Consider the following 13,845-nt stretch of genomic DNA (forward strand, 5'->3'; position numbering starts at 1 on the left):
TCGCAACGGAGTAGAGTGGTCCTGGACCTTCCGGTCATAATCAGCCAGAGCAGTGTCATCAGCATTCTTGGCTGCATCCTTATCCGTCCGAGTAGCATCAGGGGCAAGGGCAACAGGTGGCGGTGCAACAGGCACCGTAGGAGCAGTGGCGCGGCTTTGCTGGCGAAGGCGGCGGTCGGCGGGCACTCGGCCGAGTCCCTACGGGCAGCAACCACGGGCCTACGAACTCGGCAGAGCTGAGCGGGCGCGTGGAGGAGAGCAGCTCGGGCGGAGGGCGTCGGGCGGAGAAGACAGCCGGCGCGTGGAGATCCGACGCGTGAAGATCCGGCGCGGGGCGCGGAATCGGGAGCAGAGGGCCGGCGCCGCGGAATCGGGAGCAGATCAGGCGGCGGGCCTGGCGCCTGGCGCGGAATCAGGAGCAGATCATCGTTCAACTCAAGCTGTACGTGGGGAAAACGGTGAACTAGAGAAGTGTATCATGCTCTAGGGCTCTTTTGGCATATAACTTTACCATGCCACCGATGGCAGAGAGGGAAGAAGAGATACTTATCCATGGCCGTCACCTACTCTCATGGTAGGGCATGGCTTTTTTGACTTCGACTTTGACCACTAGTACCTCTGCGTATGTTTATGAATCCTAGCAAAATCATATTATTCAGAAAATGCTTTTATGCTCTATGTTCAAATTTGCAATCTTAATGTTAGAGACAATATATTGGTTGTTAGAAAAGATTAAAGTTGGAGACAACATATTTGTGACCGGAGAGAGAAATTTCAGAGTGCTATTTGTAAGAGTGAAAAACCTTTTTTACACAAAGAAACAAGATCTGCAGCAAAGCACATGCCTGTTGTACGTGTTTGGCTGGAACTTGTAAGTTGTACTAGTACGTAAGGGATACGGCGTTGCTAGCAAATAAAAACCGGAAACGACGTATGTCACGTTACAAATAAAGTTGAAGACCTGGGGTACGGATCGGATACAAAAACCATAGGACAGCCCAATAAAAGACGTCAGGTCTATGAGGTCATGGCGAAGGGACAGCCGCGGCAACCGAGAAGAGCAAGATGGCGCCGTACCTGCCTCCGGAGCTTGTGTGGGAGATCATGGTCCGGCTGCCCGTCAAGTCGCTGCTGCGGTTCAGGTGCATCAGCAAGGCCTGGCGCGACAGGATCTCCACCGACGCAGAGTTCCGCCGCTCCAACCTCCGTGCCCAGACACCATGCTTGCTCACCTGGAGCGGTACAGAAGATGGCCGCAACAACATGGTCACTACCGTCGACGTCAGCTTATATGTGCCGGAGGACGGCGCGGAATACACCATGGAGTTGCCTGTCCAAGAACAGCCACACCGTTTCGCGCACTGCGACGGGCTGGTGCTGATGCCCACGGAAACGGTGGTCCGCGTGCTCAACCCAGCCACACGGCGCGTTCTGACGCTGCCTTGGAGCCCCAACGGTGTAGCGCCGGAGTTCCGCTTCCATGCGTTCCACACCCACCAGGTGTTTGGCATTGGCCACGACCCTCGTAGCGATACCTACAAGGTCGCCCGCTTCTTCTTCACCTCTTTGGACCTACTCCCTACGGACGATTACCGCTACAACTATGGGGTGGAGGTGTTCACAATCGGGGTGGACCGGCGTTGGCATGAGACGGCGGTAAAACCGCCGTACCCTGCCCACATTGGGCGAACCGCAACCTTCTTCAAAGGCTCACTCTTTTGGACCATCGACGAGGAAAAACTCACTCGAGAGATTCCGAACTCGGCGGGAGAATCCGCACCAGGGTTTCTCCGCTTTAGGCTGGACGACGAATCGTTCAGTGTCACGCCACCACCTCCATGCTGCCGTGGGCTCAGGTACACAACGTCCCACATGGCTGAGCTGCGCGGGGAGCTGAGCGTGGCTCATGCAGGGCCCAAGTACGAGTCAATTGAGATTTGGATGTGCAACGACGTAGACACCAACCCCAACCAGCCACGATGGAATCGGCGTTACACCTTCGACACCGTTTGTCTATTAACACATCCATTTTTTGAAGCCATTATGTACTATCGATGCCAGTATTTGCTAGTCCAACAAGTTCTCAAGGACATTGTTGGTATAGATAATCACTTTGCCCTTAATGCTTATACTTATGCTGGGCGTAACCAATATGGATGGGTAATCCGCTACACTCCATCCCTAGGTCTTGACTAGTTGAAAAGCCAACTGCCAGAATATGTATTGGCACCGAGATATCTTCGGTATACTTTTGTCCAAAATAAAATACGATTGTACTTTTTACTTGGACAATGACTCGTAAGAATAAAAGATGGCCTAATTAGTACCAATGATCCACAATCAGCTCGAGCATTTTGTTAGACAAAAGGTCATCGCTTCCTTTTTTTTTTGAGAATTCGGCAGGTGAGCTGCACGATATATTGATAGAGGAAGATTTGGCTCCCTTAATAAGGGAAACCGAGCCCAAAAACCATACAGAGCGGCCGAGTTTATAAGGAAAACTGGCCTAAAAACCGCACAAACACCGGAGCCTCATCGCCCACACGATACCAGATCGCCGACGACCAAACACACACCACCAAACCCGGAGCCGCTGCTCCGGCGTCCCCTGCTCGGAGGCGAGCCGAGCCGCAACGCCGCATGACATGGACGTCTTGTAGCCCAAACTACCAAGGCGACCACACATAGACCACGAACGCCGCGCCAAAAGATCCGGGGCCCCCGCCCCGACATGCCAGCCACACCGACCGCCCCGTCGTGTAGGCCGGGCCGACGAGCTCGCTACCCACGTAGCACCAACACGCCACCCAAGCCTTGCAAGACCATGACGACACCCCATGGAGTCATCACTGCAAGACCATTCGAGGCCGCCGCCTCGGCGCACGTCAACTGGCCGGGGCCGCCGCCCCGGCATCCACCATCCTCGACGACAAGGCAACCATGCACAACTGCCACGCATCTACCACACCACGAGGAGCACAGATTCCAAAAGCGGCGCCTTCAAGAAGGTAACGGCACAGTGTGTCGCCGCCGCCCGCTCCGAGGAGCAGAGGTTTTCACCCGGAGAACGCAACAACTCGCGACAGCAGGAGACCAAGCTCCCCGATGAAGCCCTCAACAGGGAAATATGGTACCCAGGGGCACCACCGACATCGGCACCAATTGGTGCGAGACTTTCGCCTGGAGTGTCGATGCTGTCGGCATGCGCAACGCAGGCCCTAGCAGTAGGCGTAGCCAGCCGAGCATGGGACCTTGTCGCCGTCCACCAAACACCCACCATTCGCCCGAGAAGCGCAACCTGGCCAGACTGCCCCAGAGGCAGCAGATCCGGCCGCCGACCGCTGAGCCGCCGGGAGCCCAGGCCACCAATCGACGCCGCCTTGGACATAGGCCCGCCGAAGCCCAGATCGGGCCCGACCACGGCAGACCCCGGGCCTCAGGTCCCTCCCCAGCCAGACTGCGCCATGGCCGGGCTGTCGGCTGGCGAGCAGGAGGCTGCAGCGAGGCCGGCGAGGGGCGCAGGAGGGGCGGGCGATAGCGACGGCCTCCGGGGCCCGGCACGGTGTCTTCCCTCCGAGACGAGCGCGCGAGATCCCGAGAGGCATAGGGCCTCGCCGCCCCCTTCATCGGCGGCGGACGGCTTAGCCGCCGGCAGCCTCGGGAGACAACGAGGGGGCGGGGCGGGGGGCTAAGGTGGCGGCGGCGGGGGCTAGGGGTTGGGCTCCCCTGTTGCCCGGGAGGAGGCGACCGAGGGAGCGAGACTGTAACTAGGCCGTCGAGGTCGTTTTCCCAAAGGCAATACATTGTGGTATGCCTTGTATGGCATCAGAGCATTCCACGATAAGCTCCCTCACGTGGCAGGCACAGGTTCTCCTTGCCATCAGCTGGGGGCTTCCTTGACGCTTGTCGCGAAGCTCCACCAGAAGATATCCTCGTCAACAGTGCAAGAACAAGGCCAAGGAAGTAAACCCTGTCGTGTTCCAGGGTTGGCCTCTATCAATGTGTTTGTGGACTAGCGATCCTGAACTTTCGGATGTATTGGGTCCGTGTGAACTACCTTAGTTGAGGTGTGATGGTGGGTTTCGAATCCGTTGTAAAACTATGTGATGTTGGGTGTTGTTGGCTTTATATATAAAGTTGGGCCATATGTGGCCTTATGTTTTAAAAAATGGGGCCAACCGATAAGCTCTTTCATATTTTTAAGCTTGATTGGTGTTGGAAGGACATAGCTAGCTTATGAAAGCTCTCGACGAGGAACTATTTGATAGCAAGAGGATGATGCTTCACTGTCACGTATGGGCTAGTATATATGCTAGTCCTTATTCCGTGTTACATCTCACTGGTGCACCTCCAAGTGTTAGTTTAAACAACACATTATCCATCATAACTATCTTTAATTTAACTAATATGAATGTTCCTCTCATAGCATATAAAGCTGTGGTTGTTATGACGATGGCGGACAACTGATTGACAAAGTTAGAATTAACCCACATAATTTTATTATTTTGAATGAAGTGGAGAAGGCAGATTGATCTTTCGATTTTGAATATTTTTCTTTAGATCCTTGATTATGGCGTCTTGAATGATGGAAAAGAACGGAGTATAGATTTCAGGAACACAATAAGCTCAAATCTAGGAGCAGAGAACCTGAAATTAGGAATGCATGCTTGGAGACGAGACTGAAAGCCACACATGACCTTGTCATAAGAAAGTTTCGCGAATCAAAAAATTCTCCCATGCAAATTTAGGCTATGAATCGGTGTGATGGCACCTTGACGATCCTTTTTTAAGCATGCCAGATAAGTCTCCGAATCTTCATCTATTGCTTCTTTTACAACGCCTCAAACTCCTCTTGCCGTTGTTTATTGATCGCCTTAAGAGTTTAGTGTCACTCATTGGATAGTTCATCGAGGCTAGGCTTGATGATGTCTCTATCAATTTTTCTAGATTTCCGGATATTATGACCATCATGATAGTCCGATCCAAGATTTATGTCCTCAACGAAGTAGGCAAAAAGTGTGTTCACATGTCATCTGTTTACCCAAGACGCCAAGCACGACATGTACGTCAACAGTTGTCAGTTGACCCCACTCGAAAGTGAGGAACCCCATCAAAGCTTTTAATGGCAATGGGCTAAGCTCTAGATCGGCGCTCACCTCTAGCCAATTTTAAATATCAAAGAAACTATGTGAAGTCATCAAAGAATAATAGCATGGAAAAAGGTGTAGCGTAAACGTAGGTTGTATTGATTCGACTGATCGATTTGATTTGCTTGACTCACCCGGCCACCTCTCACACATATATGAGGGTGACTAGATTTGGTGTGCAAGAAGACCACTACATGCCTACATGGTTACATTATTTGAATTCAGATTCAACTCCTAGCGGAACCGACCTTTTCCATCTTTTGGCCTTGGTCAGTCGTATCTTCTAGAGTTTTGTGATTACGCAATGTTCCTTGGCCGGTATTTTCAAGATCTCGCTGGAAACCTTTTTTTTCCGGGTGCCTACCGGTATACTGAAATACCGTCCGTTTCTGCCGGTATTTGTTTTTTGTTCAATGTTTAAGTATTTTTTAAGAAATTTTGAATGAATCTTGAAATTTCTTTAAAGCATTTTGGACTGTATTTTGGCTAGTACTTTCGATAACCGGTGATAACGGTGGCCGCAGGTATTTTTTTGATAACGAGAAAATAATCTTGTGCACGACTAACTAGGATATCGACATCACTGAAGAAGGCTATGAAGAGTGTTGTCCCAAGAAAGGTGTAGGACTGCAAGCCGTGTGGCAAGCCCGAGCTCCAACCCCGACGCCCGACAACGCTGGAGGCGCAGGCCCATGTAAGCAACCATGGAAGTTGTACCTATTTGACTCGGACTTGTAAGTTGTAGTGTATGAAGGATACTTCAACGTTGAGAGCCAATAAAAACTGGAAATACATGTGACGTGCCACGTACAACTAAGATTGAGGCCTGCGTACGGATCAAATACAGATCGAGGCAAAAAATAATTACGGCAGATCTATTCAGGCCATGGACAACGATCAACCGCCGCAACGGGAGAGAAGCAAGATGGCGGCGTACCTGCCTCCGGAGCTCGTGCGGGAGATCATGGTCCGTCTGCCCGTCAAAACGCTGCTGCGGTTCAGGGGCATCTGCAAGGGCTGGCGCGACATGATCTCCGACGACGCAGAGTTCCGCGGCGCCCACCTCCGTCTTCAGAAGCCATGCTTGCTCGCCTGGAGCAGTACAAAAGAAGACCGCAGGAACAAGGTCACCACCGTCGGCCTGTACGTGCCGGAGGAGAGCGCAGCCATCACGGATACCATGGAGTTGCCCCTTGAATGCGAGTCGCACAGCTTCGCGCACTGCGATGGGCTGCTGCTAATGCCCACAGAGACCGTGGTCCGCGTGGTCAACCCAGCCACGCGGCACGTTCTCACGCTGCCCGAGAGCTCCAACAGCGTAGCGCCAAAGTTCTGCTTCGACGTGTTTTACACCCACCAGGTGTTTGGCATTGGTCACGACCCTCGCAGCGATACCTACACCGTCGTCCGCTTCTTCTTCGGCTCCTTGGACCTACTCCCCACGGACGCTCATCGCTATAACTTTGGGCTGGAGGTGTTCACCATCGGGGTGGACCGGCATTGGCATGAGACGGCGGTGAAACCGCCGTATCCTGCTGATGTTGGCAGAACCGCAACCTTCTTTAAAGGCTCGCTCTTTTGGATCATCGACGAGGAAAAACTCGATGAAGGAGAATCCGCACCAGGGTTTCTCCGCTTTAGGCTGGAGGACGAGTCGTTCAGTGTCACGCCGCCGCCTCCTTGCTGCCGAGGGCTAAAATACACAACGTCCCACATGGCTGAGCTGCGTGGGGAGCTGTGTGTGGCTCATGCGGGGCCCAAGTATGATTCGATTGAGATTTGGATGTGTAACGACGTAGACATCAACCTGCCGCGATGGAATCGGTGTTACACCTTCGGCCCCCTTTTTCTATCGAAAGATCCAACGCTTATAACCTATATGTACGATCGATGCCAGTATTTGCTAGTCCAACAAGTTCTCAAGGACATTGTTGGCATAGATATTGACCTGATGCATCACGACCTTGACTTTGTAATCCGCTACACTCCATCACTAGGTCTCTTGTCTAGTTGAAAAGCCAACTTCCTCGAGCTGGCGGATCGGTGGATCTGCGCTCGGTGTGCCCCGACCGGATCCAAAGTGGCGGTGGATCCGGAGATCGAATAACAAGGTTGAGATGGCGATGAAGACCAACGCGACGACGGCGGCGATCCAGCGGGTAGGATCCGGCGATCGGCGACTTGCCGTCTGCCATGGGGCTGGCTCCTATCGAAGGCATGAAACGGAGCAGCGGCAGCGGCGCGCCACAGACGGCCCCAGTTCTTCGTCCTCGTCGAGATCTAGAAGAAGGGCTTCTCTGTAATTTCTTTGTTTTTCTAGGTCTTTATGTAAGACCGCTGGTTTAATACATCTCCTCCTTTCGCAAAAAAAAAAGCCAACTGCCAGAATATGTATTGGCAGCGAGATATCTTCAGTATACTTTTGTCCAAATTGAAATCCCATTGTAATTGTGTACCGGAATGTGTTCTAGGTCTACTTTTTTGCTTGGGCAGTGACTCGTAAAAAATAAAAGATGGCTTAAGTACGAATGCTCCACACGTGAGCATTTAGTTAGAAAAAAGGGTTTCTTCCATGGAAAATTAGGCTATGGAACGGCGATGGCACCTTCAAGAGCCTTTTTGAAGTTTGCCAGATAAGTTTCCAGTTCTTCAACTATTGCCTGTTTTACAATGCCTAGAACTCCTCTTAATGTTGTTTATTGATCGCTTCAAAAGTTTAGTGTTAGTCATCAAGGCTAGGCTTGATGATGTTATCTATATCGATATCTCCAGATTTGCGGATGTTACCATCATGGTAGTCCGATCCAAGATTTATGTCCCCAATAAAGTAGCCAAAAACTGTGTTCGCACACGCACATATCACCCGTTTAGCGACGATGCTTTGCGCGATGCGTCAACAGTTGTCGGTTGAACCCACTCGCCCGAGAAGGACCTGTTTGGGCTTTTGGTGGCTATGGGTTGAACTCTAGATTGGCGCTCACCTCTAACCAAATTTCATATATCTGCAAAAATAATATGAAGTTGCCAAAAAAAAGAAGCATTCGATAAAGATATAGGATAAAGATAGGTTATATTGATTTGACTGGTTTGATCTGCTTGACTCACTTGGCCATCACCTATGAGGTGGCTGGATTTGGCGTGCAAGAAGAGGACTACATGCCTACATCTTTACTATCTTTATCTTTACTATTAAATTGGAATAGGTGACTGCCTGGTGTCACAATGGGCCAATTTTTTTTTTTTGGCCTGAAGTCCCCTGCCAACACAATTCTTCGGATCAAACCGAAACTTATAAGAAAGATGCGAGAAATCGGCCCACATCTCCACGAGGTCCGACCAAACGCCTCCGTCGCCGATCTATAGCCGGTCTCTCGCCTGATCGATTCAGAGACAAGGGTGTCGTGAGTCTTGAGGTCTCCGTATAAGCAGCCAATACATGCTCCTAGCCAGTTAAAAAGAAAATACGTGCTCCTAGCCAGATCACCATGAAGTGGCAATAATAGGAAACCAAATGCGGACTGATTTCCAACATGTCAAGTTTAGCTGAGTAGAAAATACGGCCGGTTTGCTATGATGTCGACAAGTCCCGCATCGCGCTTTCCCGTGAAGTCCAAAGCGCGTTCCCAGTCCCCACGGAGTTCATCGTTCACTCCTAGATTCAACTTTGCGCCTCCCCAGGCAGTCCGCAAGCGCGCAAAAGGAATCGACCCAGAGCGCACGTAATTGATCCTTATTTTCCTCCGCTCCACCTGATAAGTATTTGTCAGCAGCTAACTTCCCGATCTTTTTTTCATCTTCCCCTTGCTTTGCCTCAGGTCCTCGCGCCGCCATAGAGGTCGTCGCGGCCGGCCGTTCCGGCAAACATAGGCCACGGTGCCACCCGCAACCTGCGCGACGCGACCAGGCGAATACACAAAACCCCTAAAGTCTAGATCTCCCTCGCAAAGAGTGCGACACAACCGTGATGCCGACCAACGCTGGTCCGGTCATCCTCTTCAACGCGCTGACATGAGACATAGTCTTAATCGTGCTCGCGAGTTCAATAGGCCTCTTCATTTGCATCTTCTTATCTACTTCCGATCCATCTTGCTCTTCCTCACGTGTATGGAGTCAATTATCATAAAAAACTGGTACATACATGTAGTCAATCAGCATCAAATATTCGTTAGCCGGCCTCAAAAATTCGTTGTACACACAAAAAGCCAGGAGATCATTGTGATTGTCTGCTTCTTCTACGTACACCATGTTAGCTGAACTCGCAACACCAGCCGATCGAGCATAGGAGAAACATGAGTGCGGAGACCAAGAATAAATGCAGAGGGATCTATTCTGAAGTGATTGAAACAAAGATTGAGGAAGGAGACAAATATTTATTTTTTGAACGAGAGGAAGGAAATAAATATGCCATATGAAGATAATAATTATCCAGATGAAGATTTAATCAATTAGCAAATATGTGGCAACTTTAGACATTGCTAACTATTAATAGCAATCCAAACAAACCATGCCGGGTAATTTATTTTCTCATGATCTTTGATGCTTATCTTATATCTGCAAAAAAAACTCCGGAGCTGAACAGAGCATGTCAAAGCAAAAAAAACAAAAGTTAGTATAGAGGAAACATGAAATATGGCAATGCAATTTCTTACTACCAATTAATTCGGAGCCAGAGCATTGCATGGATTTTTTACTATATTTTATTTCTTTATTCTACTTTATAAAAAATATTTATTGTTTTCTGATCCGTTGCAACGCACGGGCATTGTGCTAGTCTTTACTATCTTTACTATTAAATTGGAATAGGTGACCGCCTGGTGTCACACTTGGGCTTCTTTTTTCTATTTTCATCTGGGCCAAAAAAATAGCGGCCCAATTTTTGATCGGCCGATGTATGCTAATCTTTACTATTAAATTGGAATAGGTGACCGCCTGGTGTCACACTTGGGCTTCTTTTTTCTATTTTCATCTGGGCCAAAAAAATAGCGGCCCAATTTTTGATCGGCCGATGTATGCTAATCTTTACTATTAAATTGGAATAGGTGACCGCCTGGTGTCACACTTGGGCTTCTTTTTTCTATTTTCATCTGGGCCAAAAAAATAGCGGCCCAATTTTTCTTCGGCCGATGTATGCTAATCTGGTCGTTCTATTGTCCACTCCGATATGGCCTGGGTAAAATTCACATGCATATTAATTGCAGTCTGATCCGATGCGGCCAATCCTCGTTTGTTAGTGTTCGACTTTAACTTGAAATCCAACCGTACGTTCTATGCAGTGTTAGTCTTAGCCATTCCTAATAGGAGTATGCAAATTTTTGTTATGGCTATATTTACCAATACATAAGAAATACGTATGCGCGGGAGTTGCTGGCAGGACGGCGCGAGCCAGCGACGCAGGCATGCGCGCGGTCGGCAGTTGATGTCGGAGGAGGAGCTCAGCAGAGTCGGTAGGCGACGTGAAGGAACACGACCTGCGCGACGCGGGGCAGCCAGAGCTGGGCGCGCGCGTATATGCATACTCATGTATGCCGGCACGGCGGACCGCTGGTGCGGGCAGAGCCGCTGCTTGTCGATGCGGCACGGCCAGGTCGACGTAGGAGCGCGGGGCGCAGGAGCCGCATGCGTGCTCATACCGCTAGCCTGATTGCTCGGCTTCATGTGCGCGCAGTCTAGCGCGTGCCGGCCGACCGCTGCTTTGCCGCCATGGCATTCCTGCGTATCGGCTGTGTCTTCACTGCCATCTTCCGGTAGCGCGGCAGAGGAGTAGCATCGCGGCAGCGGCGCGGCAGATGAACATCATCGCAGGTGGAGAGCGAGTTGTATTCATAATTTCATACACTGTATTTTCCATCTGTACGAAACTGCGGCTGCTGCTGTGGTCCTAAACTCAATAGTTAGGCCAATAAAAGCTTGCCATCTGCCTGGAGCAGATGCCTCCCGGTTCAACCTCGACTTTTCATGCGTCCTACCGAAATAACAAATCCAAGGATTTAGAGAGAGATCCAATGTACGAGCCACTTTCATCGTGCTTGGAACACATAGGCCGCTAGAAATCGATCAATACAGCGGAGCGATTACAACAAACAAAAAACAAAATCCAACAACCTAGAGAAATACCAATGCACGAGCCACTTGGCAGTCCTACAATACACACACTACACAATAAGGTGTGCAGAAAGGTGAGAGGAAAAAATTAGATTCATAAATTTGACAATTTTATATTGAGACCACTGATTAACTACGCAGAAGTAACATCCAATTAATCCTAAGATGATAATATCTATTTATGAATTTTAAATATATTTTTTTACCCACAAAATAAATTTTATTTGAAACTTTACGTGCAAAGAAACATTGTGATGTGGTCTAGAACATGGCGAACCGTCGTGATGCTGCATGATTGTTTCTGCCAAACAAAGTTAAACAATGTTGACTCTACCTATGAAACCATCTTAAACATAAGAGAAGAGAGTATTAAATTTGTGTAAAGTTTAATACTCCCTTTGACCCTAAATATTTTTGACATAGTTTAGCCTATCTTTTACAATTTGCGATAATAGTTGTTTCATCGGGCCGTAGCAACGCACGGGCACCGTGCTAGTAGTTATGTTGTTTGAATTCAAATCCAACTCCTAACTTAAACCACGAAGTCCTTCATAATTCTTTGTATCCAAGCCCAATCTGTAGGCCACTTCTTTCCCTACATTGTTCTCCAATCGGTATTTTCGAAATCTTGTCGGAAACCGGTTTTTCGTTGCGGGCCAGTATATGGTAATACCGACATGTATTTACCTGTATTTGTTATTTTTTCAAATTTAAATAATTTTGATGATTTTTGGACTAATTTTGATTTTTTCGAACCATCTCGAATGGTAGTTTGGATGGTACTTCCGCTAAGCGGTAATACCAGTGCCTTGCCTACCGGTATTTTTTCGAGAAAAAAAAACTTTATGCACGACTTACTGGGATATTGGCATATACTAGTTGAATGCCCGTGCATTGCTACGGTCTCTCTTTTTTATCCACAACCCATATAATGCATGTGAATATTTACATGTATAAAAAAGATAGCACATAGTATTGTGAAAAGATTAAGATTCCACTTTACTTAAACTTCATCAACCAATATCTACTCGATGTAGCATTTTCGATATTCTCGTACAATAATGTATGTTATCTTCAGCTTCATTTGCTTAGTACTTAAGCAAATGTTCCAAAAATTTATTCCTTGGCTTGTAATCACCCTACGCCAGCAATATTTGTCATTAGAACAAAGATTCCACGCGGGAATATAAAAAAATGTGCAATATAGAATGCTCACCTTGCAAACTGAATAAACAACCCTTTAGTTATGGTCATCTATAGAAGGGTGATTCTCTCTTTGATTCTGTAAAACCCGGTAAGTTTTGATTACCTTCAAGTCAAGCATCATCGGTTAGGACATTTTTCTCCATAATCGACTTTGATCTAAAAAAACTATATGGTAAATGAAATAAAAAATCCTTAAATTTCTACAGAAAGAATACACTTTGAACAATTCGTTAATCATAATAGTTAGAGGCCGCCTTGTTGCCTCATCTCCAACGGCCTAGCATGGCTTCGCCCCTCCGCCTCCTCTCCCATACATTGTCTCTCAAGTTTGACACCAACGATGACGGTCTCGCCCATATCGCCCGCATCCCGCTTTGACCGAATGGGCATCCGATACATCCCTCATGGGTGCGGTGATAGGGCAGAGGACTTGGTGTGTGTGGGGTGGTGGTCTCCTCTCTCACATCTGTACCGCAAGGTTTACCGGTGCAAGTTTAAGTATCTATCTCATTTACTTGTACAAATACGTTGAATAAAAAAAAGATATAACACAGTTTAAGTATGTGAAGCTCCCCGCATAAAAAAATTCAGCACCACATTTCGGACTCGTCGTCTTCCCTATTTCCCCCGAAGGAATCGAGCACTGGTGATTCCAATCTCCGGCATCGCCATCTTCTTATCCGCGTCTGGTCAAACTCGCTATGGTCCATAAACTCCGTGCGTGCGCGAGAGGATGGTTCCCTTCCGGCACTGCCTCCCTCAACTCGCCACCGCCCGGATCAGGTCCACACACTGCTCGCTCTCCTCCCGGAACTGCGCCACCGCCATGTCCGTCTGCCGACGGCAGTTAGCAGGGGCATACCAATTGTGAGGCACGGGGCAGGGGGCCGCGCTGGTGGCAAGTATGGCCAAGGCCTGGCTGGTGGCCTCCTGGCCGGCTGCGAGGACCGAGCCGCGTCGGGAGCCGTCAGTGTCGAGGTTTTCTCAGGCGGGGCTGAGGAGTGGGCGGAGGGGACGACAGGGGTGAGATTTTTCATTTTTTCCATATTATCCCAAGATCCCCAACGGCCGTCACCTCTTTCTGTTAGGGGAGTGCCACGTCAGCATTTTCGGTGGGGTCGGCAGGTCAAAAGTTGTGGAGTTTTGTTCCGCAAATGTAGCGCATTCAGCAAAAAATCTTGCAAAATGTGGTGGTTTTTTGTTCCGCAAATGTAAAGTGGTGCTATATGGTAAATTTCACCATCAAAGTGGTGGTTTTATGCTATTAACTCTCTCTCGGATGACCTCAAAAGATGCAAAGGATCCACTGCAGTTAAAGCCAACGGTTGCAGCCTGACACATAACACAATTATTTTCCTCCCGGGTGGCCGGCATAGGCATTGCCCGTCTT

At 48.9% G+C, this 13,845-nt stretch overlaps 2 protein-coding genes across 2 annotated transcripts; both read left to right on the forward strand.

The window, feature by feature from the left end:
• The first annotated feature begins 1,065 nt into the window (after window positions 1–1,065).
• LOC127339276 (F-box/kelch-repeat protein At2g43270-like) lies at window positions 1,066–2,196 on the forward strand. Its single transcript, XM_051365147.1, has one exon. The coding sequence runs from the start codon at window positions 1,066–1,068 to the stop codon at window positions 2,194–2,196; it is 1,131 nt and encodes a 376-aa protein (XP_051221107.1).
• A 3,837-nt stretch (window positions 2,197–6,033) lies between these two features.
• LOC127339275 (F-box/kelch-repeat protein At2g43270-like) lies at window positions 6,034–7,161 on the forward strand. The gene has a single exon (XM_051365146.1). It carries the CDS (start codon window positions 6,034–6,036, stop codon window positions 7,159–7,161), a length of 1,128 nt encoding a protein of 375 aa, XP_051221106.1.
• The last annotated feature ends 6,684 nt before the right edge of the window (window positions 7,162–13,845 follow it).

Source organism: Lolium perenne, chromosome 3 (assembly GCF_019359855.2).
Source record: "Lolium perenne isolate Kyuss_39 chromosome 3, Kyuss_2.0, whole genome shotgun sequence".
NCBI lineage: Eukaryota > Viridiplantae > Streptophyta > Magnoliopsida > Poales > Poaceae > Lolium > Lolium perenne.